The sequence below is a fragment of the Neocloeon triangulifer genome, unplaced genomic scaffold (assembly GCF_031216515.1).
Source record: "Neocloeon triangulifer isolate White Clay Creek 2 clone unplaced genomic scaffold, ASM3121651v1 ptg000012l, whole genome shotgun sequence".
Taxonomy (NCBI): domain Eukaryota; kingdom Metazoa; phylum Arthropoda; class Insecta; order Ephemeroptera; family Baetidae; genus Neocloeon; species Neocloeon triangulifer.
In genome coordinates this window covers 9033213-9055370 of record NW_026775554.1, presented here as the reverse complement: position 1 = coordinate 9055370, position 22158 = coordinate 9033213, and the positions used below count along the sequence as shown (strand labels likewise).

The 22158-nt window shown below is 38.1% G+C and overlaps 5 protein-coding genes across 7 annotated transcripts; 3 read left to right on the top strand and 2 right to left on the bottom strand.

Moving 5' to 3' along the window:
* Positions 1-1002: 1002 nt before the first annotated feature.
* On the top strand, positions 1003-1997 carry LOC132197655 (uncharacterized). The gene is made up of 2 exons (XM_059621061.1): positions 1003-1110; positions 1629-1997. Exons 1-2 carry the CDS (start codon positions 1033-1035, stop codon positions 1866-1868), a joined length of 318 nt encoding a protein of 105 aa, XP_059477044.1. The 5' UTR covers positions 1003-1032; the 3' UTR covers positions 1869-1997.
* Positions 1998-3132: 1135 nt separating this feature from the next.
* Positions 3133-4468, top strand: LOC132197503 (probable serine hydrolase). Its single transcript, XM_059620834.1, has 2 exons — positions 3133-3227; positions 3364-4468. Exons 1-2 carry the CDS (start codon positions 3210-3212, stop codon positions 4258-4260), a joined length of 915 nt encoding a protein of 304 aa, XP_059476817.1. The 5' UTR covers positions 3133-3209; the 3' UTR covers positions 4261-4468.
* Positions 3992-9977, bottom strand: LOC132197504 (tetraspanin-5). Of its 3 annotated transcripts, none has more exons than XM_059620836.1 (9): positions 9759-9974; positions 7862-7982; positions 7474-7547; positions 7342-7416; positions 7191-7289; positions 6999-7127; positions 6888-6938; positions 6624-6734; positions 3992-5967 (listed from the first exon to the last, which is right to left on the bottom strand). In XM_059620836.1, exons 1-9 carry the CDS (start codon positions 9846-9848, stop codon positions 5899-5901), a joined length of 819 nt encoding a protein of 272 aa, XP_059476819.1. In that variant the 5' UTR covers positions 9849-9974; the 3' UTR covers positions 3992-5898. The 3 variants fall into 3 exon arrangements, with proteins under 3 accessions (XP_059476819.1, XP_059476820.1, XP_059476818.1); XM_059620837.1 differs by having other exon boundaries at positions 4491-5967; positions 6483-6734; positions 9759-9977; XM_059620835.1 differs by lacking the exon at positions 6624-6734 and adding an exon at positions 6483-6593 and having other exon boundaries at positions 4508-5967; positions 9759-9971.
* Positions 9978-11551: 1574 nt separating this feature from the next.
* On the top strand, positions 11552-19572 carry LOC132197069 (glutamate dehydrogenase, mitochondrial). Its single transcript, XM_059620116.1, has 5 exons — positions 11552-12071; positions 16672-16887; positions 17091-17350; positions 17405-17521; positions 18476-19572. Exons 1-5 carry the CDS (start codon positions 11675-11677, stop codon positions 19112-19114), a joined length of 1629 nt encoding a protein of 542 aa, XP_059476099.1. The 5' UTR covers positions 11552-11674; the 3' UTR covers positions 19115-19572.
* Positions 18486-22052, bottom strand: LOC132197070 (uncharacterized). The gene is made up of 10 exons (XM_059620117.1): positions 21842-22052; positions 21352-21560; positions 21148-21298; positions 20874-21092; positions 20665-20818; positions 20492-20608; positions 20280-20423; positions 20034-20224; positions 19901-19977; positions 18486-19839 (listed from the first exon to the last, which is right to left on the bottom strand). Exons 1-10 carry the CDS (start codon positions 21966-21968, stop codon positions 19714-19716), a joined length of 1515 nt encoding a protein of 504 aa, XP_059476100.1. The 5' UTR covers positions 21969-22052; the 3' UTR covers positions 18486-19713.
* Positions 22053-22158: the final 106 nt, after the last annotated feature.

Genomic DNA, 22158 nt, shown 5'->3' with positions numbered 1-22158 from the left:
CACCTGCCTGCTGCACGGCACAAACAACTGCATTACTAAGGACCAAAGTTATGCACTCTAGAGAGCGGGACACACGAGAAGAGATGCCCCCAGGTCGCTTCACTTTCTCATTGCACACAAATGCATTGCGCTAATTCATACCGTTTTATTATGCAATTAAGCCGCCTGAGGAGTGGCCTATCCACTTGCTTCAATAATTCAAATTTTCTTCAACATTAAAATGGTTTCAACAACTGCTCAAGATTTTAATCAAAATTTAAAAAAATATCATCTAATTTTTCGAGTTTTTAAGTCAATTATGCAAAAACTATATGTTTTTTAGTTTTCATTGGAAGTAAACATGCTATTGAGCTGATATTGTTACGCAAATATTGGGTTAAACATATAAGGTGAGATTTTGGTGTGAAAAAGATCAAAGTAGGCTTATTATCAATTAATAATTCTTAAATTGAAAAATTAAAAATGGGGTGTTGAAATTTCTATAACATAAAAACTCAATTGTGAGCTTGTAAGTGAGTACTTTAAAAAGAAAATTATAAAAAAAACTTACAAAAAATAATAATGATGATGTGAATTTCGAATCAGTTCTCCAAATTGTTGTTTTCAGCAAAGAATGGCCGAAAACCTTAAATCTTATCATCACTTAATATTGAATATTGAGTGTAGGTGTTTCTTTGCACAATAAACCTTATTTAAAATAAAATATCCCATAATTTGTTATCAATTAGTTTAAGATAGGTGATGATACTGATCTCACCTATCCGACCCATCTGTCAAAGAAAAGATCGCGACGCCATGACCCGAGAGCGACCCGAGAGCGACCCTCGGCGGACGCGCCTCAACGCATCAATTAATGCGTAACGTTTGTTATTATTTAATAGTACTAGTACGATATTCCCATGCACAAGATGGGGAGGGAATGCAGATCATGGTCAGCCAGAGTGCTGCATCCAGGAAGACTTTCGCCAGGTATAAAAGCTGCCCGCTGACCGGCGTCTAGTGTTGTCTGCAACTGCAACTCAAATCCCCCTGATGGCTCGTCTTGCTCTTTTTGCCCTCGTCGTCTGCGCCGTCGTCCTCCAGGCCCACGCCGGAGGATGGCCCAGCACCGTGAGTTCTTCTTACAAATTCAACATTTATATTGATTTATTTATATTATAAAAAATTAAATACTCATTATTTATTAAATTAATTATATCGTTTAAATTGTAAATCGGTTTTTTAAAAGTGCATACGCAATCTAAATGTTTTTATTCAGATTTGATTTTCATTTTCGATCAAATAACTTGAAATTCAAATATTTATTTTTAAAGTACATTATTTTATTGATTGTTTACCAACATATTTCTTTAATAAAATATTCTAAAACAAGCTTTTGTTTTTCTCTTCCCGATTGTGTCATTGAGCGCGACATCAATTTGTAATCAAAAAAGATTTAATTATTAATCTTCACTTACCCATTTAGGTATAAATATTACAATTAAGGTGCATGAAAATATTCAATGCACTAAAGATAATTGATATTTTAGTTTGATAAGCAATATTATGGTTCATCTAGTCAAAAATGTCTTCTTCTGTGGGCCTTAAATTTTTTTTTAAAAATCTGCAAATAATAAATCTGATTGCAGTACTCGTATGGCTGGCCGTCTTACTACAGCGGCTGGACTCCTTCGTACTACTCAAGCGGCTGGGCTCCCAAGGTCTACTCAAGCGGCTGGGCTCCCAAGGTCTACTCAAGCGGCTGGGCTCCCAAGGTTTACTCGAGCGGCTGGGCGCCCAAGACCTACGTCATCAAGACCTCTTACTACCCCTCTCCCTTGGAAAGGATCATCGGTCTCAAGAAGTCTCTCCTCCACGGAGGATGGTAATTGATTTGTGCTCAAAACTGTATTTGTGGAAATATACGTGTTATAAATACTTTTTTTATATAGTTTTGTAAAGAATTTCGCAAAATAAATATCTGCTCCAAGCAAAAAGTACGTTTATTTTAAGATGCGCCTCAATTTTATATCACATTAATCACCGGGATTTTTACTTTTGCGTTTTAATCATTAAAACGTAAATCAATTTAATCAAACTTTGATTTTATAAAAAGCCCTTTGTGCAATTTCTTTGTTTTGAAACTGCACCGATTACGAAGCTCCAGCTATACTACAATAAGATAAATAGGGATTCCCCAGCATACGCATCAATTAGATTTAGCCTGCGAAATCTGGTTTCTCTTATCAGCAGACATTGGCCTCCTCAAACTGTAACCTCTATCTACCCTCTATGTCATTGGGCAAGCCCCTTATTTAATGAAAGACCATTGAACTACATCATGATTTGCCAATTACATTTTATCCGTAATTTTTTTAAAAATTTTTATCTTCCATTACTCATAGATATTTTTTTTTTCAAAATAAAGCTGTATATATATACATATTTTTTTTATTTAGTTCATTTTTTAAATTCCTTTGTATATCTTTGTATTTATTCACTTGATAACTATAATTTCTTTGGCTTTTTTATAGTCTAGCTATTTATGCAACGCCATAAATTAAAAATTTTGTAGATAAATATGAAATGTGGAGATAAAAAACAAAATAATTTATTATGCTCCTATGCAGCAGCATTATTGCATTAAAATAATAATAATAAAAAAAAGTACCAAAAATATATTATATACTTTGTTTTGCTTGAACCACCAAAATTGGCACATTTTACCAATTTATTGTGTTTGAATCAGCAATTTTTTTTTAATTATGTTCAGCCTGTAGTTTTAAGATTGAAGCAAAAAAATTAAAGTGTAGTTTTGAAAAAAAAAAAATAAAGTGCATTTAAACAAGTTGCAAAACATTTATTCAGAGTAAGCAAATTGAAATTAATTGCATGAATTCAATCAAGAACAATAATAATACAGATTTGTGGCGTGATTCTCCTCAGAAAATCCCAATTTCGACATAATCATGAGTTCATTTTACGAGGAGATTGTTTTCCTACCCATCTCCTTGACTTTAGAAAACTTATTTTAGTGTTCAAGGAGATCACGCGCCTTGTAAATGAAAGAGTCCGCCTTGCCATTTATCGGCACTGGCTGGGTTTTTGACCAGATAAGCCACCTCCTTCAACTTGCTATAAAACGTGTGCGATCTGCATAGATATTCACTCAAGCTACGAGCTAGCAGAGCTTGCAATAAGTCTCAACATAAACCCATCCAAACAAGACGATGTCTCGCAGACTTACAGTGAGTAAATTTTAGTATTCAATTCATACTATTCATCATAATTTAATTTAAAAAAAAAATAAAAAAAACTCACGTTGTTAATTTCATATTATAAGAATAAAGCATTTTCAACATAAATTTATTTTGAAATTTTTAGAGCATGGCTGCCCGCCGATTCCACACGGACTTTGAAGCCCGTCAGTCCCTGCGTCTGAAGCCGCAGCCTCAGCCGCACCAGGAGGTCAGGGTGGAGGTGCCCTGGGGTCAAGTGGCAGTCAAGGTGTGGGGTGAGCCTGGCCCCGTGCCCCTTGTGGCACTGCACGACTGGCGCGACAACGCAGCCTCCTTTGATCAGTTGGCGCCGCTGCTGAACATGCCCCTGGTGGCCATCGACCTACCCGGACACGGCCGCTCCTCTGCCATGCCGCCCGCCGCCCAGACCTTCTCCCCCTCCAACATCTTCACCTTGCGCTACGTCCTGCGCAAACTGGGCTACAAGCAGGTGTCCCTGATGGGCCACGGCAACGGCGCCCACGTCGGTCTGCTCTACGCAGGACTTTACCCGGATGCGGTCGGTCGCTTGATTCTGCTAAACGCCGGACAGTCCGTGCCCAGCATGGATATGTCTGGCCGTTTGGGCGCCCTCGTGGACTCTATCCTGGAACAAAAAACCATAAGTCATTTCACTGCGTCCAGCCTGGACCAGTTGGTGTCCACGTACCAGCAAAGAGGACTGTCTGAAGAGGCGTCTCGCGTTCTCCTGCAGCGCTCCGCCCGCAAGGTGGACGGCGGCTACATAGATGCCACTGCCCCGTGGCTTGAAACGTCTGCGTTCCACAACCTTTTCCAGAGCACAGAGACCGCCGTCGCCTCTAAGGTCAAGTGTCCGGTGCTGAGTGTCGAGGGACAGCAGCAAGGAGTATCTGAAATAAGCAAGCAGGTTTTGGCCAAGGCGGCCACCTCCTTCCAGCAGCAGATTGTTAATGGTAGCCACTACTCGCACCTCGAGCAGCCTGAAGAGTTTGCCACAGCTATCAATGAGTTTATGGCTTGATTTGGCAAAAAAAGATGCAGGAAAAGGTGGAATCTCATTAACATTGCAGAATATATATGGTGGAGGACCCATTTTATGTTCAAATAGGCAAAAATGTATAATTTTTTTTTAAATTTTTTTGTAGAGTGCTGTCATATGGGTTTACACACATATCATTATGTAATTTCCTAAATTAATTTTTGAATAAAAAGTTGAAAATAAATTATTCCGACTTCTCATTAATTGATATATTGTTTGCTAGAAACATGAAATTATAAAAAAGCCTTACGCGTAATATTGTCAAGTACTCATGAAATAGTAAAATAGAAAGTTATCGTCAGTTAACGCCACTTTGCATGGTGGTTTTCATCGCAAAAGTCTATAGGGCGCCAAACTTATCAGAAAATAAATTTCACTTGGTTAATCATTCAATCGCACGTGTGAAGACTGAAGGAGACCTTGGAAAATCATACATGTCATACAAAATCAACAACAGACTAAACAATTTTGGGTTTGCGATTATTTCCTCCTTGAGATTGGAATCGCTTTGATCTCCAGTAGTCATTTGTTTTGTACTGCACCTCCTCAAGAAACATTTTAAGTCAAACTGAAGGCTTAAATGCTGAAGTAGAAACTAATCTAAAAGCGAGTTTCCCATGCTTGTTCAAAAAATTTGGGTTTCCCAGATTTATATCTCTAGTGATTATTGACAAAGAAAATTATCAAATCCAATGTCAGTTATCAACTGAATTGCTTTTGATTTTTCACTTCCTTTGCAAAATAAAAAGGCTTTATCTCAAAAGATAATTAATCAATTTTTGCCCAACCATAAAATAGCCGATTTAAAATTTAATAGAATTGTTTGTTAATTTATAAATAATTTGAGCTGCAAATTAACACTTTAAACTGAGTTATTGGCCCCAGTATTATAATGAATTGAATGAGAGACAAATATGAGATGTTCATAGTTATTACACACTAATCAGATTTCACAGATTAGTTCTTTATTAAACTATTTTAAACTGTTTAACAGATCATAACTCTTTTCAATTAAGTCTTTTAAATAAACTTATTGCTTGAATAAACGCCGTAAATTGAAATTTACAAATAAAATTTTGTCTATAAAAGTAACAAAATTGCATTTAAGATAGAATTGATACAATCATCTATTATAAAAATGAAGCGGAAATTCATTTGATTACCTGCTAATTAGTACATTCACTAATAAATTATTATTTGTCTGTCCCTCTAAACCAACACTCAATTTCAAGTATATCTCTTCTTATGTATGATAATCTCATTTTGATCGTCGATAAAAACATATACACGCATGGCATTATTTATCAAAAAGCAAGTTGTTTTCACCACTTGTTGTCGCAGCTTTCATAGAAAAAGCAGTAAACACATTTACTGCGGATAAGAAGTCCGAGGTGTCAATTGAAAATTAGAACTATGGAGATTCGTTAGTCGGACGCGCACATCTTTCTTTCACTCAAAAGGAGAAAGTTTTTGTTTCAAATTGTCTGTTTGGACGTCAGAGGTCCAGATTGTGGGGTGTTCGGGCCCTCACTGCAGGTCGGCTCCTGTGCATGGCAACAGGGGTCGCTCGCTGCCCCACGGCGTTCGCCGGGGCTAGACGGCAGTGGGGGCCCTCGAATGTCAGTGCCACTTGGCCTTCTGCGCGAAGATGTCCGCACGCAGGTTCTGCGCAAAGCAGATGCCCAAAATCTGAAATGATTCTATCTTAGTTTCTTTGACGGCAAAGTTGGTCAAATAAGGAGTCGAAACTTCAGGGGAAAAAAGTCTACAATTTTACGAGGAAAAAAACCCATCAAAAACAATAAATTAGCACTAGTTTTTACAGCTTAATTTGATAAGTGTTTAAAAGTTACAATTTTAATGTAAATCCTAAAAAGCAAAAAATTTGAAAAACAAACGTCATTCCCACAATTCTGAAATTATAAACAAGAAAATTAAATATGCTAGGTTCCGTTTATTCCTATCATTATCAAATGATTCTATAAAGTCAACTAAGTGACCACCATTTTTTATTTAATTTTTGAACTCTTTAATAATAAATTTTCCTATAAATTAAATAATCTATTTTTTGTCTATTTCTCTTAAAAAAGTAATATTTCCTGCAAGTTTCCAACTCCTCATTTAATACAAAAGTCCACGTGGCTCATTTGATGGAAATTGCGGGTAAATTAGGCGACCCTAAATTCGGAGCCCGTAGAGGGTACCTGAGAGAAGCAAGTGGTGGTTGCCACCACAGCCACCGTGATCAGGTTTCGCTCGAGCCAGTCCTCGGCCGCGTGCAGACAGCCGCGCTCAAAAATGGCCGTCCCATCGAACTGGGGGCGAAAAAACAAGGGTTTAGTTACCTGCGTGATTGCCAGGCAGACGGCCACGCCGCACACCACCACCAGGTTAGCCTCGAGCCACTCCTCACCCGTGCGCAGACAACCGCGCTCGTAAATGTGCCGCTCGGCCGGCTGAGGGGCGGACCAGAGGCACAAGGGTTAGTCATTCACACCAAGCTTTTGCCAATTACAGTTAAATATAAATTTTTGAATGCGCTTTTAGCTATTTTCAGTTGCAAAGCAGCTTCTAGTCTAGAAATTTCTTAAGCCTCAAATTTTACTCACATATCCTGGTTTCCGAACATCATAACCGCACTGTTTGTTCTTGATAATTTCCTAGATTGATAAAGTTCAATTTAAATTGATGCAATTTCCAAATCAAAACAAACTTCTCACGTTTGGCTTAGGTTTGCAGCAGGAAAATGGCACTCCACAAGCTTCTCTGCTGCCCACCTCTCGGGAGGAACAGTTGAAATAGTTGTTTTTGTCCCAGTCCTTGGGGCCTTCGATACCACAGCATTGCAACTGGAAAATAAATTATTTTGAAATATTTGATCTCAACTACAAAATTTAAATTCATTTTCTTACCCAATCTTCCTGAATCCAATCAATAAGATTCTGTTGATCAGGGTCTTCTCTGTAGTGAACGATAAATGCTTGGAAGCCCCCAGTGGCCTGAGCCTTGATCTAGACAAAAATGATAGGATTTAATTTTCAAAGCAAAACTTTCAACTGTTACCCAGTCTTTGAAGATGAAGCCTAGGATGCCGGCTGTCATCTCGAGTAGTAAAATAATGGCCAGGAATATGGCATACTGGAAATGAAAAATATTTTTGTTACAAAATTCGATAGATGTTTTGAATTGACTCACCGATGCTAAGAGACGGGAATTCTCCCTCAGGGCGCCAACACAACCCGTAAAGCCAATCACAAAAGTCATCAACCCTGAAAGGTAATAATGGAAAAATATTACGAAAAATCTTAGTCAATACTTGGTGGAGCAGAAAAACAAACAGCTCAAGTCTTCTTCTTGCAAGGACTCAAATAAAACCGAATAAAACATTGATTGTTGCGATTGATAGAAAAAAAAAGGGAAAAAATTGTCAACTTTTACAAAAATTGTGGCGGGTAGATAATTTTTAATAAACTTAAACTTAAATTATACAATAAATACAAATTTGAGAAAATTTTAATGAACTTAATATTTAAAACAATAAAAAAGCAACTCAGGCTTTTTCAATTTTTATGTTTCTACTTGCCTACGAGAATGAGCAAAAAGGCAGGGTCGAGAGCCACATTAGCCAGTCGGCTGAGGTTGTTGAAAGTGTCTTTTTCACTCCACGCCCAGAACCCGATGGCCAGGATCAGAAGGCCGATCAGCTGCAACACCAAAGAGGAAGTGAACATTTTTTGTGGCGCCTCCCCCGCGGCTAATTGTCGCGAAAAGAGCGTCGAGTGGCTCTCCATTAAATCTGCTAAAAAACAAACACTGCCGGCGACAAGTGTTTGCGAGCAGCAGTTGGTCGGTCTCTCTAATACACAAGCATGATACTCAAGCTGTGCAGAGGCCGTTTGCGGCCCACATGACACACGATATACACCGAGCGCACCCACATTTTTTTATTTGCACTGGATGACAAGCGAGGGGACTCGTCAGCAGACGGGGCAGAAATTAACTCAAGTGCTCCATCAACAGGAGCAATAAAAACTAGTTCCGGTCAGCCGACCCCAAATCTTCTAATGGAAATAAATTTTAAAATTATTTTTAAAATGAAAATATCACCCAAGGAAGAGAAAGATCTCGTCAGGAGGATTCCAACGATATGTTGAATAGCCACCTTTGAACGGGAACTGATAAAAATATTTTGCCACCTTTTATTTAAAGATGGCGTCCACTATGGATAGTTTGAAATCTGATAAATTCCCTATTTAATCTTAGAAATGAATAATCAGTACATGTTTTTAATCCTCTCACAATGAATGATTGAAAAAAGTTCAGTTTGGATTATTTATTTTAAACTTTAGAAATCCCTTTAAGGATTTTCATAATTTAAAAAATGAAATATTTTGTTTATTTTATTTGATATTTTAAATTTCAGTCGAAACTATTTGTTAGAGGTTGATCAATTTAATTTCAATGGATACAATTTTCGTCCTCTCACTCTGGTTTGCAGTTAGCCCTGAGTGTGCGGTAATAATTTTATATGCGCTTGTTGAGCAGCGTGGGAGTTAAAATACGAGAGTCTTGAGAGAGAGCTCGCAGCAGAGAGCGCAAACTGTATCCCGTTACTTTTCCCAATAAGGGCACTTGACTCATTCGCGAGAGATTTTACCCACATTCGCTCCATTACAGGAACAATTTCTCCGTCAAGAATCAATAAAAAAAGGAAATCCAATAATTAAAAAATTAAAAATTATCTTACAATTATTGCGATCATTTTTACAAATTTAATATTCTTGCCAATGAATATAACACAAGGCTGGCTTGAAAGTGGAGCTTAAAAGATAAAAATCATTCGATCGCAAGTTAATATGAGAATTAAGTCAAGGTGGTATTAAAGAAGAAAATGCGCTTTGAGCAATTTTCCTCCATAAAACACACGTCACTGACTGTTGGAGAAGTTCACGCTCCGCTATACTTGTTGGGCTAAATCATGCAATTGAGACGCATTTCACGTTTCATTTGCTTACGAAATTGAATCGATTTCGTTCATAAATTTCGTGCGAAAATTAAGATAAAATTTATTACAGAAATAAATAAACTACATATTATTGTTTCTAATATTAATATATTTTTTATTTTTTTTTTTCGAAGTAAAATGAAATGCACAAAATACAACAGTGCACTTGCATTCGTTATAATAAAATTAAAAAAAAGGAAGGAGATAAAATTTGTATAATAATGATATGTAATTAAAATGAGCAGTGAGGCGGGGAGACAATTTCATTGCAAATGCGAAGTACTCTGTGTGTTGTGCCATTGACCTTCGGCCCACCCCCTAGCAACAGCCCCTGCGTCCCAAACGACCTGGTCTCGCGCCCCCCGAGGCCTCCTGCCATCGCCAGGCCCCAGAATCCGCGTCCTCCGATTCGGGGTCAGTGGACCCCTCGGGGCCCGATCGACCCCCTCTTCCTTGTGCTGCACTTTTAACTCACCCAGAAGACGACGTTCGAGCCGAAGATGACGTACTTGAGGCAGCAGCTGACCTCACTATGGTCGCGCCGCACCTTGCGGGTCACGGGCATGTCGAAGGGCCGAATCAGCTGCCCGTCGTCAAAACATCGGCCATCCTCCTCCGAGCTGCTGTTTGGCTTCGGCTGCTGCAAAAGACTGCGACTGCTGCTGGCTGGCGACTGACCCGCACTGCTGCCAACTTGACCTCGCGAGATCGTGCGCGCAGCTCCACAACCAAACCTGCACCTTCCAATGCAAATATAGGTTCCCTTACTTAGCACGGGGAGCACGTGCAAAGTGCAAAATCAGCTCCGTGATGCTGTATTTGCCTTGCAACTAACACACAATTCCCAACACACTTGCAAAATGTTTGACGTTCTTGCATTGCGATATGCAACCTGCTCGCCAGCGAAGCTGAGCAGGTTGCATAATTTCGCGCATTTCAGGCGCTAATTTAAGAAGAATTATGTTAGCCACGTATAATCGGTCATGAAAATAAAAGCCAGAAAAATTATTATAATTTATAAAAATAAATATAATTTTGAGATATCAGATTCAATTTCAAATAATTATTTAAGTTAAAAATATATTGCATTTTAAATCAATTACAATAATTTTTCATATGCTTGATAATTTTATTATGTTATGTAAGTTAAGAACATTAATAGAAATATTTAATATTTTTTAATTTTTTAATTCACCAAAACATTTAATTTTTGTATACAATTATTTGACGATGGCGACGATGTTGAAGAGTGAGTGTTTTATTTTTTTCTGGCCAACACCTTCTTGTTTTGCGCATGTTTCACCATATGTGCGCAACAATATTGCAGCGGCGGCTCCAATTTTCTCTGAATGCGCGGTGTCGTCAACCCTCATGAGCTGCAGCTGGATCATTGACTGCCGCCCAACCCTTTTGTTTCTCAACACTGGAGTGTTTCTTGCAAAAAAGCACTATGCCGAATGTCATAATAATGTCAACTAATTCTGTTGACGAATGGCTGGCAATCATAATTCACGGAAGTCATTGACTAAAATCACATTGCTTAAATGATTCTTGAATGCAGCTATAGAGCTCGAATTAATTTTTGATTAAAAAATTAAACGGTGACCTATCTCTATTCCCTCTTGGAATTGTCTATCCAAAAATGAAGTGCTCAATTCATGGTAAAATTACGTCGCAAAAGGTACACTGCACAGAAATGCGGAAATCCTGCATCAGCATTAAAACGTATTAACATTTTAAAGCCCTAGCTGTTATTAAAAAAAAAAATTACAGAAGGGTTAAAATCGGGTGTTTTTTAATTGTTTGCGTACGCGTTTCATTTCAATCATAAATTTCATCAATTGTAAATTTTTATATTATTCAATTTCAAATTAACATATTTAATAAGTATTTTTTTTTTTTGCTTCAATGGAAGACAAACGCCAAAAAGAGTATTTTAATCATTTTCAATTTAAAAACTTATTTTTTTATTCCAGTTTTTTTCGGTCTTTAGAATAGAAGAAGCAAGATGCAATGTATCAATAAATAATAATAACATAATTGAAAATTATTCAATTATATTTTTTTTCACATGCTTAAATCCTTCGTTTTTTTCATTTTATTTATTTATCATTATTTTTGTTACTTTTAGATTTTTCATTTTTATTATTTAGTTTTTCTACACTCAATCACGTGTGCGGTTGGCAACAGTGGGTGGGTTTGTTTGTGCGTGTGTCCGGCAGGCGTCGCCGTGTGTCCGTTGAGCGGAACCGTGCGGTTCGATCGGTGGCTGCGAGCGACTTCGGTGGCGCCCTCGGTCCTGCAGGTAGACCCTCGAGATTCACCAAGACCAGCTGAGCCGCGGTTGGTTCGACTGACAGACAGACAGTCCGGGACAGTCGCTCGAACGAGATGCTTCGCCTTCGGACGTTGGGTGCCCCGATGCGCCGGCTGGCCGCCTCGGCCGAGTCGCACAAACACATGTCCACCTCGGCGCCCGCCGAGCACCAGATCCCGGACAGGCTGAAGGACATCCCGGACGCGCTCAACCCCAAGTTCTTCTCGATGGTCGAGTACAACTTCCACCGCGCGTGCCAGGTGGCCGAGCCGCATCTGCTCGAGACCATGATGAAGCACCGCATGTCCGACCGGGACAGGCAGGAAAAGGTCAAGGCCATCCTCAACCTGATGGAGCCGTGCGACCACGTGATCGAGATCACCTTCCCCATCCGCAGGGACACCGGCGAGTACGAGATGATCCAGGCCTACCGCGCCCAGCACTCCACCCACCGCACGCCTTGCAAGGGAGGTCAGTCACAAATCCGCAAAAAAAAAATAATCACAAAAGCATGAATTTTGTTTGTGTTTAATCATTAAAAAAAGTAAAACAGTGGTGAGAAGAGAAGAGTTGAAAAGTAATTTGTAGTATGACATTTCGTTTTTTGCTTAAAGCTCTGGAATTAATTTTAGGTTAATTTAAATATAATATATATAAAAACAAAATAATTATCAAGTTTGAAGTGACCCTTTTATTTTTTTAAAGGCAAATTTTCAATTTTCACTTGTTAATATGCTAAATCCCAATTTTTCCTCTAAAAGGGGCATTTAATTTGTATTTGAGAATATTTCCACATTAACCTCAAAAAATTTTATTTCCTTATGTTGTTTCTTGCAATTTAAAAATTGCATATTTTTATTTCAATATTAACTGATTAAATTTAAATTTACAAATTTTATCAAGAAAAATTCGAAATTCGAATGAATTATATATACATAAATTTGAATCTCACGCCGCATTTCCCCAAGTACAAAACAATTTTCGACGCACACTTGACTGGCAACAGAACTCGGATGCCGCTGCGGAAATAATTTTGGCATCACGGCTCCGGCACTCGTCTGCCTTTATTTCTTTCTCGCACGCTGCAGAAACGCGAGAGACGCATGAATATTGTGGATGGTGGCCTTGGTCGCTTTTTTATTGTCTTTTACGATCTCGTTTGGCTAAACTGCGATTACAGCTCATTTTCGCTTGAGAGAAAAAAAACAGGCTAAAACTCAAAGGGCCAACAGAATGTATGAGATAAGAATTTTTGCAGCAACAGGATTTCCGTCTTGTGTTGTGAAAATTTACTACGTAATTTCGTAAGAGGACAATAATACCGTCAAAGTTTCATGCACTTAATTCCAATATTTTTAACATTTTTGCAAACTGAAAAAATCATTTTTTAAACTGCAGAGCTTCTTGAAGTTTCTTGCCTCCGATCCCACTTGAAATAAAAAAGGGGAGGGTGTTCCCACAATCCGCTGCCAAGAATTTCCATCCGTGCTCTGGGTGAACGAAAGTCGAAAGAAGATTTATAAATAAAAGGTTGATTCAGTTGTTAAACTTCAGAAATAGATCAGGAAACTCGGGCGGCGCTGCAAAACTGCGACGTCGCACTTCGCCGAAGGAAAAAAATACCTCATGTAAAAAAGAGTTTATTTATATTCAGGCTTTTATTTTGCTCTCTAAAATTCAAAGTAAACTGCTGGCCAACTAAACTTTTAGGGGACCAAAGAAGTAAAAAACTGAATCTGAAACCCTAAAATTGACTTTTTTTAAAAAAAATTTCCCGAAGACCTTATTGTTAGTATTATTCACCGTAAATCTACTCCTTGTGACTTGACCTTTCAAATGATGTCTCCCACTTTCGTGGGTGGAGGGTCGTTGTGGAGCAATGAGATCGCTCAATTCCTATAATCATTGTTTTATAAAAAAAATCACAATGACCCATATGACCACCTTTTTGGTCCTTTTTGACTCCTCTCTTGACCTCTACTTCTCAATGGCGAATTACGTACATGACTTTACTCTACGATTTTTTTTCAAAAACGATTTACTTTCAATTTATGTGGTGAACATGCATGTCCGTGAAAAATATTCTTTATGCTTTTTCTAGAGAAATATGCCAATCATTAGTTATATATGTCTTTTTCATAACCTATTCCAAAGATTATTTCTGTAAATGTGTTGATCTATACGGTACAAATATTATCTGAATCTGAATTAGCAACAATTGAGAAATCAATTAATTAATTTTTTATTTAAAACTCTGCTCAACTCTTATTTGTGTTATGAAATGTTATTTTAAATCGGCAGTAATTTTTTTCAAAATGAAAGATTGGCAAATCCGCAAAGCTTTTCATCCTCAGCGTGTCTAATTGTGCACTGTATCGATTGCTCAAGACTCGAGTCACAAGACGCCTCTTTTCTTGTTGTTGGCACTTGCGAAATCACGCGCCAAATATAATATAATTGACGGCTGATGGGACAAACAAGTACGCTAAAAACGAAATCATGCGACCCTAAATCTCCTAATTGGTCACGCACTCCCTGTTTTTACCGAGGGTGTTAATCGATCGGCGGAGGCCCGTCCGGTCTTTTTTTTATTTCACGCCGCGGCTCAGCTGACTGCGCTGCCTGACCCACATACCCGCTAATTCGATTTTCGTTCGGGCCTCGCAACCCGCCACCCAAAAATTCAGACTGCGTGCGGTGCAACCCAAATGCATGCGGGCACCTCTCCAAAGTGGCCTGGACATTTTTATAATTTCAAACAGAAACTACCAGAGGTTCTAAATTTAAATTTTTAGCACTTTTTAACTTGCTAACGTTGTATTTTTTATCAAATCTTTGCAAATTTGTCAACATGTTATCCATTATTACATACCGAGAATTTCTCTCTAAAAAACAAATATTTAAAAGTTTTTTACTACTGAATGGAAATTTAAAACAAATAATTCGAACATTCTTTAATAAAATAAAAATTTTGTATAAATATTATTATTATTATTATTGTTGTTTATTCTTGTCCGACAAATATTACATATGTTATATGCACAGATCACAGAAAAATTGAGATAACAATTTTTGGGAGGGAAATGTTTTTGGACAAGAAAAGGCGCCGCCTCTAGCAAACATTTTGCTAAAACACTCGAAATCAAGAAGAAGTCTCATGCCGAAACGAGCCTCAAATATTCGTATTTAATTTGTCAAGTTCTCTTGTAAAGTTTCAAAAGTAATCAATGTAAAAAAAAGCAATTATTTTTATTTATAAGGTAAAAAAGCTTTAACAATAAATTTATTAATAATCTGAAACGACAAAAAAAGTATAAAAATTCAAAAAATAGATTTTAGAGCAAAAATTATTTAAAAGGTTTTTTTTACTTTCAATAAATTGAAATATTCTTGTTTCATGCATTAAAAAAATCAATGCAAATCGATGCAAATATTAAATTAATTATTCATAATTATTAAAACGTGATAATCCTTTTTAAATGTGCTTGTAAAGATTTTAGTTTTTAAAATATAATATGAATTAGAGTATTTGTGTTGAAAATTGTGCCCAAACGTCGAAATTGCGGCGCTGCTTTTGAGGCAGCTTGGCTTAAAGGCTAAAATTAGCGAGTTTCAATGCCAACCGGTCGGTCTGTGCCGCGGAGGATCGTCCGCCAGCCAATCCGAATGCGAACCAAGCCTCCGCTCGCACACAGATAATGACGTAATGCCCAGCAACAATAAAACCAAATTGAACGTGACCAGCATTCGCGTTTTTTAAATGTGCACCATTCGCGGCCCAGCATCACATCAAAAACTTCCATCTCAGGGCATTCCTTTTGCTCCGAGCTGCTTTTGCCCAATGCTCTTTGCCATTATAATTTTTTGGAATGACGTTGGATTTGTAAAATTAGATGTTGGCCAACTGCAATTATTCAAATAACCAGCAGAATTCGCCAAGCAATAAAAGATAATTGAATTTTGCCTGGGAACAAACACCGTTGGCGGGTTTCTTTCTCGGCCTCGTTTTTCGCTCGAAAGCAGCATGAGGGTAGATTTCGACACTTGAGCTCGAGTTTGCTGATAAAAAACGCTAAAACAGAAAAATCTGATAGTGGCCCTCAAACTTGTTCTTATCTGTCGGCAGAGAGATGGTGCCATGGGGCTATAAAATTTCAGCGCCTCGCGTGGGACGATAATTTCCTCTTAAAAATCATTATGCTACAACTGGCCTAATTTTTTCGTACCACGTAAAGAGTAAAGTGCAAATTTTTACGCATCAAGAAGGTGATTAAAAAGTAATTACTTGTTATAATAGTTGCTACGAACGATATTATAAATTATTACCTTTTATAACTATTGATATTGAATTAAAAGATTATTTATCGACTGACTCAATGATTTTTCAACATACATGCATTAAAGCACAACTACTCAATATAAACATTTAGAAATAATAATGTACAAACTATTGATATTTCAATTTTTGCCTGCCAATATATTTTTACTCTAATAAAATTTTCGCGTGCTATTTTTTAGTCTCAATAAAAATGTATAAAAGATTAAACTATGTTTATATTGATAGATTTTAACTGCTTTAAACCTACAAATGTTTTATTGATACCAGCCCAGTGATGAGCGAAAAGAAGTTGATTGGCACACAGTTTTAAGTTTTGAATGGTTGATCTTTTTTTGCATTTTATATTTTTTTTTACTTCTGGTGCATGATGCTAATTTTATGGTTGTTCTGGTTAGTTGGTTTGTTTGTTTGTTTTATTTTTAACATAATCTTATTATTACGTGATGCCTTATCATATTATCATAAATCATTGGTATCACAACAACAATAATACAGCCAAAATAGAAACTGAAGCAATTAATTAATTATGAGCCAATGTCCTCACGTTCATTAGACATTAAAACATTTAATATTTTATATGAATTGATAAATTCTAATGCTTGAAATTAAACTAATTGTGTTTGTCTTTGAAAGATCTATATAAAATATTTATTTTTATTGCTTATCCTTAAAATTAAAAAAATAACTCATTTTGTAACAATCAGTTCTAAAATTGAATTATTTGTGTTTCAGGTATTCGTTACTCCCTTGATGTGAGTCGCGATGAGGTCAAGGCTCTGTCCGCCTTGATGACCTTCAAGTGTGCCTGCGTGGACGTGCCCTTCGGCGGTGCCAAGGCCGGCGTCAAAATCAACCCCAAGCTCTACTCCGAACACGAACTCGAAAAGATCACCAGAAGATTCACCCTTGAGTTGGCCAAGAAGGGATTTATTGGACCTGGCATTGACGGTAAATTCACATTTTTCATTTCTCAGAATAATTAAAGCACATAATTTATTGTTAGTTCATTTCAGCCTTTTTCATGTTGTAGAACGATTATTACAAATTCACAATTTCCACTTTTTTGTCTAAACCATGAAATAAATATCTTATTTGTTTTTAATGCTCTTAGAATTCTTAGTTTGAGCTACAAAAATGGAATATTTTTACAGTTCCTGCGCCTGACATGGGCACTGGCGAGCGCGAAATGTCGTGGATCGCCGACACATACGCCAAGACCATTGGCCACCAGGACATCAACGCCCACGCCTGCGTCACCGGCAAGCCCATCAACCAGGGTGGCATTCACGGCCGCATCTCCGCCACTGGTCGAGGTGTCTTCCACGGACTCGAGAACTTCATCATGGAGGCCGGTTACATGAGCCAGATCGGTACCACCCCCGGCTGGGGCGGAAAGACTTTCATCGTCCAGGTTAGTATTTCAATTTCATCTTTGGGACAAAAATATTAAAATTTTAACTTGCAGGGTTTTGGTAATGTGGGTCTGCACACGATGAGGTACTTCCACAGGGCAGGAGCCACCTGCATTGGAGTCAAGGAGTACGACGGCTCCATCTTCAACCCCAACGGCATTGACCCCAAGGTAGAGAAAGAGTGGATCAAAAAAGGGCTCGTCCAGTGGGCGTAATTGCACGATACTAGATTTGAATGCCAATCACAAGTGTTGCTCACTGTTTGCTCTACTCGGGCTTTGAAGAATTTTTAATGTATACTACTTGGCCATTGTTTCGGCTGCTGTCCCAATAGTTGTATGGCCCACCGCCAAAATTCTGCAACTATGACGGAGTTAACCAAGCAGTGGTCAAACTGTCTCGATGACTTGAACATCTTTTACCAATAATATTAGAAATTTGATCAAAATTATGCTCCAAGGTATCACTTCTCCACTATTACTCTGCTTGAGCGAAGCAAATATTGTAGAATAATTTCTTAGAAAAGTTATTTATAGTATCTGCCTGTCTAAATGCAAAACACACAACATTGGCTGTGTTCCAAAGCACCAGACAAAGCTCAATCCGTCATTCTTTTTTCATGCATTTCATGAAAAGTGAAGCAACATTCTGAGTGTTTTATTTTTTTACACTTATTATTTAAATTAAAGTGTGCTGAAATCCCATATTAACTCTTAAATCAAAAAGCCATTGGTAGTTAAAATTTGTATTTGAAATTTTTACTGATGGTGAGTGTTTTGTCAAAAGTTTTTTAGATCTCATTTTTTTTTACATTTCCTTGGAAGGGAGTTTAAAAAAAGCTAATAATTCAAAATTCTCTGTACAAGGAACTGTTATTTATTAAGTTTAAATGAATTAAAATCTTTATTCTTCCTTTGTTTCTCCATATTTTAAATAGAACTTACTCAGCTACTCTGAAAATATTTCAAAAAATCAAAATTATCCGAATTTGGCCATCAATTTTTTTTACCAATCAGTAATATGTCATTAAATAGCAGATGTGCTTAATTTTTTAAACAAATTAATCATTCATAAACAAAAACTAGCGTTGTTTTTTTCTTATTTAAATAATTTGAAATTTGCAGGAACTGGAAAACTACAGAAACGAGCACGGCACCATTGTTGGCTTCCCCGGAGCCAAACCCTATGAAGGCGAGGACCTCATCTTCGAGCCATGTGACATTTTCGTGCCTGCCGCCATTGAGAAAGTCATCACAAAAGAGAATGCGTCCAAAATCAACGCCAAGATCATCTGCGAGGCAGCCAATGGGCCGACCACCCCTGCCGCTGACAAAATCCTCATCGACCGCAACATCCTGATCATTCCCGACTTGTACATCAACGCCGGTGGTGTAACCGTGTCCTTCTTTGAGTGGCTCAAGAACCTGAACCACGTCTCATATGGCCGTCTTACGTTCAAGTATGAGCGCGAGTCCAACTACCACCTGCTCGAGTCAGTGCAGGAGTCCCTGGAGAGGCGTTTCGGCAGGGTGGGCGGCCGCATCCCAGTCACCCCCAGCGACTCCTTCCAGAAGCGCATTTCGGGCGCCTCCGAGAAGGACATCGTCCACTCAGGTCTCGACTACACGATGGAGCGATCGGCCAGGGCTATCATGAAGACGGCCCTCAAGTATAACCTGGGACTGAACCTGCGCACGGCCGCCTACGTCAACTCGATCGAGAAGATCTTCACCACTTACAAGGAGGCCGGCCTCACTTTCTAATTCTATTTTGTGCGCTTTGATTTCTGTCCAGGTGGGCAGCGTCCCTCCATAAAATGTTATCACTTGTTATCAAAATAAGAATTTAAATGTTTTGCATTCTCATAGGGAAATGCGTTTTCCCACCTGCTTTGAAATCAAAACACGCGAAAGTTATTCCTAATTGTTGACCGTTGTTGCAAGAAAGAGATTGAATACACGAGATGCGCCAGTGAGTGATCAGAGAGAAAAATAAAAGACACAAAAGTCTCGGATATAAGTGAGCCTGCCTTCTTTATTAAACGCTTCACCTTTTGCACACGATCAATGTCTGCACATCCGCGCCAAGTAGTGAATTGAAGAGAGAGACCTCTGGAAGGCCGCAAAAAATATCAGCAAAGGGCCAGTAAAACACATGTCAGACAATGGTAACAATCTATGGCTATGCTCTTACAATAAAAGTGTCTTACATACTACAGTTACTGCATGACTTTAAATCAAACCAATTCTTCATACTTTCCCAATTAAAAAGCCAATCACATGGATTTCTTTTACCACGTGTGTTAAATTAAAACATACTGGTAAAAATATTAACTCCGCAGTTTCTACGTGGCACACATTTTCTAACCAAACTGCCCACACTGCCGAGCAAAATCTTGATACTTTTGAATGTCCATTTTGCTCACAGTAGGAAACACAGCATCCAACGCTGCAGCAAAATCACACAATTCCACCTGTCTTGCGTTTACCTAATTGATATTTAATTTTTTTCTGAAATTTCGCATAAATATAATTATTTTTCTTAATTACCAAATGCCGAGGAACTCCATCAAGCGTCCCTTCAATAGCCAGTGGGTCTTCACTATTTGTGGGTAGCAGAAGTCCATCTGGAAAGTTTTTTTATCACTTCCATAAAAATTCAGTCAATGTTTGAAAGTTATACCGTCGTTAAATCTCCAGAAATTGGTACTGGTCCTCAGCTCCCGCACTGGAAGCATCAGAGCATATTGAGCAACCTGCTCCATATCAGCTCCAGTATACAATTCAGTTTTGTCCAAGATTTCAGTCCAGTCGATGGGCTTCGCGGTGTCCATCATGCATTCATATTTCGACAGCAGTTGGCATCGAGCATTTCTAACAAGTTAAAAATTTTAATATTCAAAATCTTAAAAAAAAAAATTGTTTTTACCTATCAGGAGTTCCAATATAGATTTTTCTGTGGTATCGGCGCAAAAAGGCTTTGTCCAAATCCCAAGGGCAGTTTGTTGCGCAAATAACAACAATTCCTTTCATAGGCGCTGCATCTAACTGGACCAGAAGCTCAGTTTTTAGTCTGGAATAAATTTAAATAATAATCGTAATGATCTGCATGTTCATTAATTTTTCTCATAAAAATAATACCTTCGACTGTGTTCTGCTTCATCCGAGCTCCTCACTCTGCACAGGCTATCAACCTCATCCACAAAGATAATGACTTTTCGGTCTCCCTGCTGCATGTTGAACATCTCCTTGATTAGCCTGTTGATTTTTATTCATACAATTTTAAATTAATATAATATAAAAGAAACATATACTTCTCAGACTCTCCCAACCAAACTGACAGAAGGTCACTTGACGAGATGCAGTAAAAATCTGCAGAGATCTCAGCAGCAGCTGCGTGCGCCAACCTAGTTTTGCCTGTACCTGGAGGTCCGTAGAAGAGGATGGTGCTTGGTGCTTTTCTCAGTCCTAGAATTAAACAAAATATAAATGTTTTTTTTTTTATAAAGAAAAAGTTTTAAACCTTTAAAGAGTTGTGGATACTGCGTGGGCATCAGAAGGGCTTCATAAATTGTCAACTTTGCCTCTTCCAGGCCCAAAATGTCACTCAGTCCCTGACTATCGGGTTTACACTTGGTAGCAGCAATCGCAGCTCTCCTTTTCAGTTGTCCCTTTACATCATCATCATCGTAACTTCCAGAAACAGTCACCTTGTTGGCCATATTGTTAGCTTGGCCGTCAGCTATAGAAAAAACATTTCAACTGTATTTAAATTTTTTTTAAATACATATTATTACATTTTTTGCAGGTGCAATTTTGACTGGCAGATGCGTAGGGAATTGATGAGTTTGAGGATGTGGTTGCTCTGGAGCTGACGACGGAACTGCTTTCATTGTCTTCCTCGTGTAAAACTTGATCTGACAATTCTAACATTCGCATCATGGCGCACTATGTACAATAATTAATTTAAAACAATCATTAAAAAAATTGTCTTTTCACACCTTCAAAAGTAAATTTTCCTCTTTCAAAGAGAATTCTTGATCAGTAAGAATTTCTTCCCACAACTCATCCCAGCAAGCGTCAGCATTGGCAGCAGGATTCTCATTCATTGACTTGATTATTGAATGCAAAACCTGATCTCGAGCAACGTTCGGAGAAGATGCAACTTTTCTCGACTCTGATGATTGCGGCTTTGAGACCGCCATTTCAACTGCAAAACCGGCCAAACTTTTAATTAGATGACATGATCAATTTAGAAAATGGTTAAAACTTTTGAATTCTAATATTTCTATTGGAAGATACAGGGAAGATTTAATAACAACTATAATTAAAAGTCTTAATTATTTTCAATTTTTAACAGATTTTGAGATGTTTTTTTTTGGTCCATGTGCGTTCCCTGGATTTTATACATTTTCTAAATTCATTTGACCGAGTTTTGGGATTCGACAAACCATGATGATGTTAATCAACTCGACAGTTAGAAAAACCTACTGCTTTGCGTTTGTGGCCTTTGCGACAATTGTGACAGCTCGGGCAGCAAATGGGAGCAAAGGCTGAATTCGTCGTTTTCGAGCTCGAAGTCGATGAGCATTTCCTTGATGGAATCGGTGTCAGACATGGTCACTGTGGGGGGTCCTTGCAATCCAAATTCCAAACTGAAATGTGGTCGGACAAAATCACGGTTGTCCCATCACAGCGGTGGCAGCAGCCGCACTAGCTGCAGGTGGCCGCAGGCATATTAGGCAGAATCACAAGAGTGAGCGAGAGCGGCAAGAAAAGAAGAGACAAGTTTAGTTGTACGCGGCTGG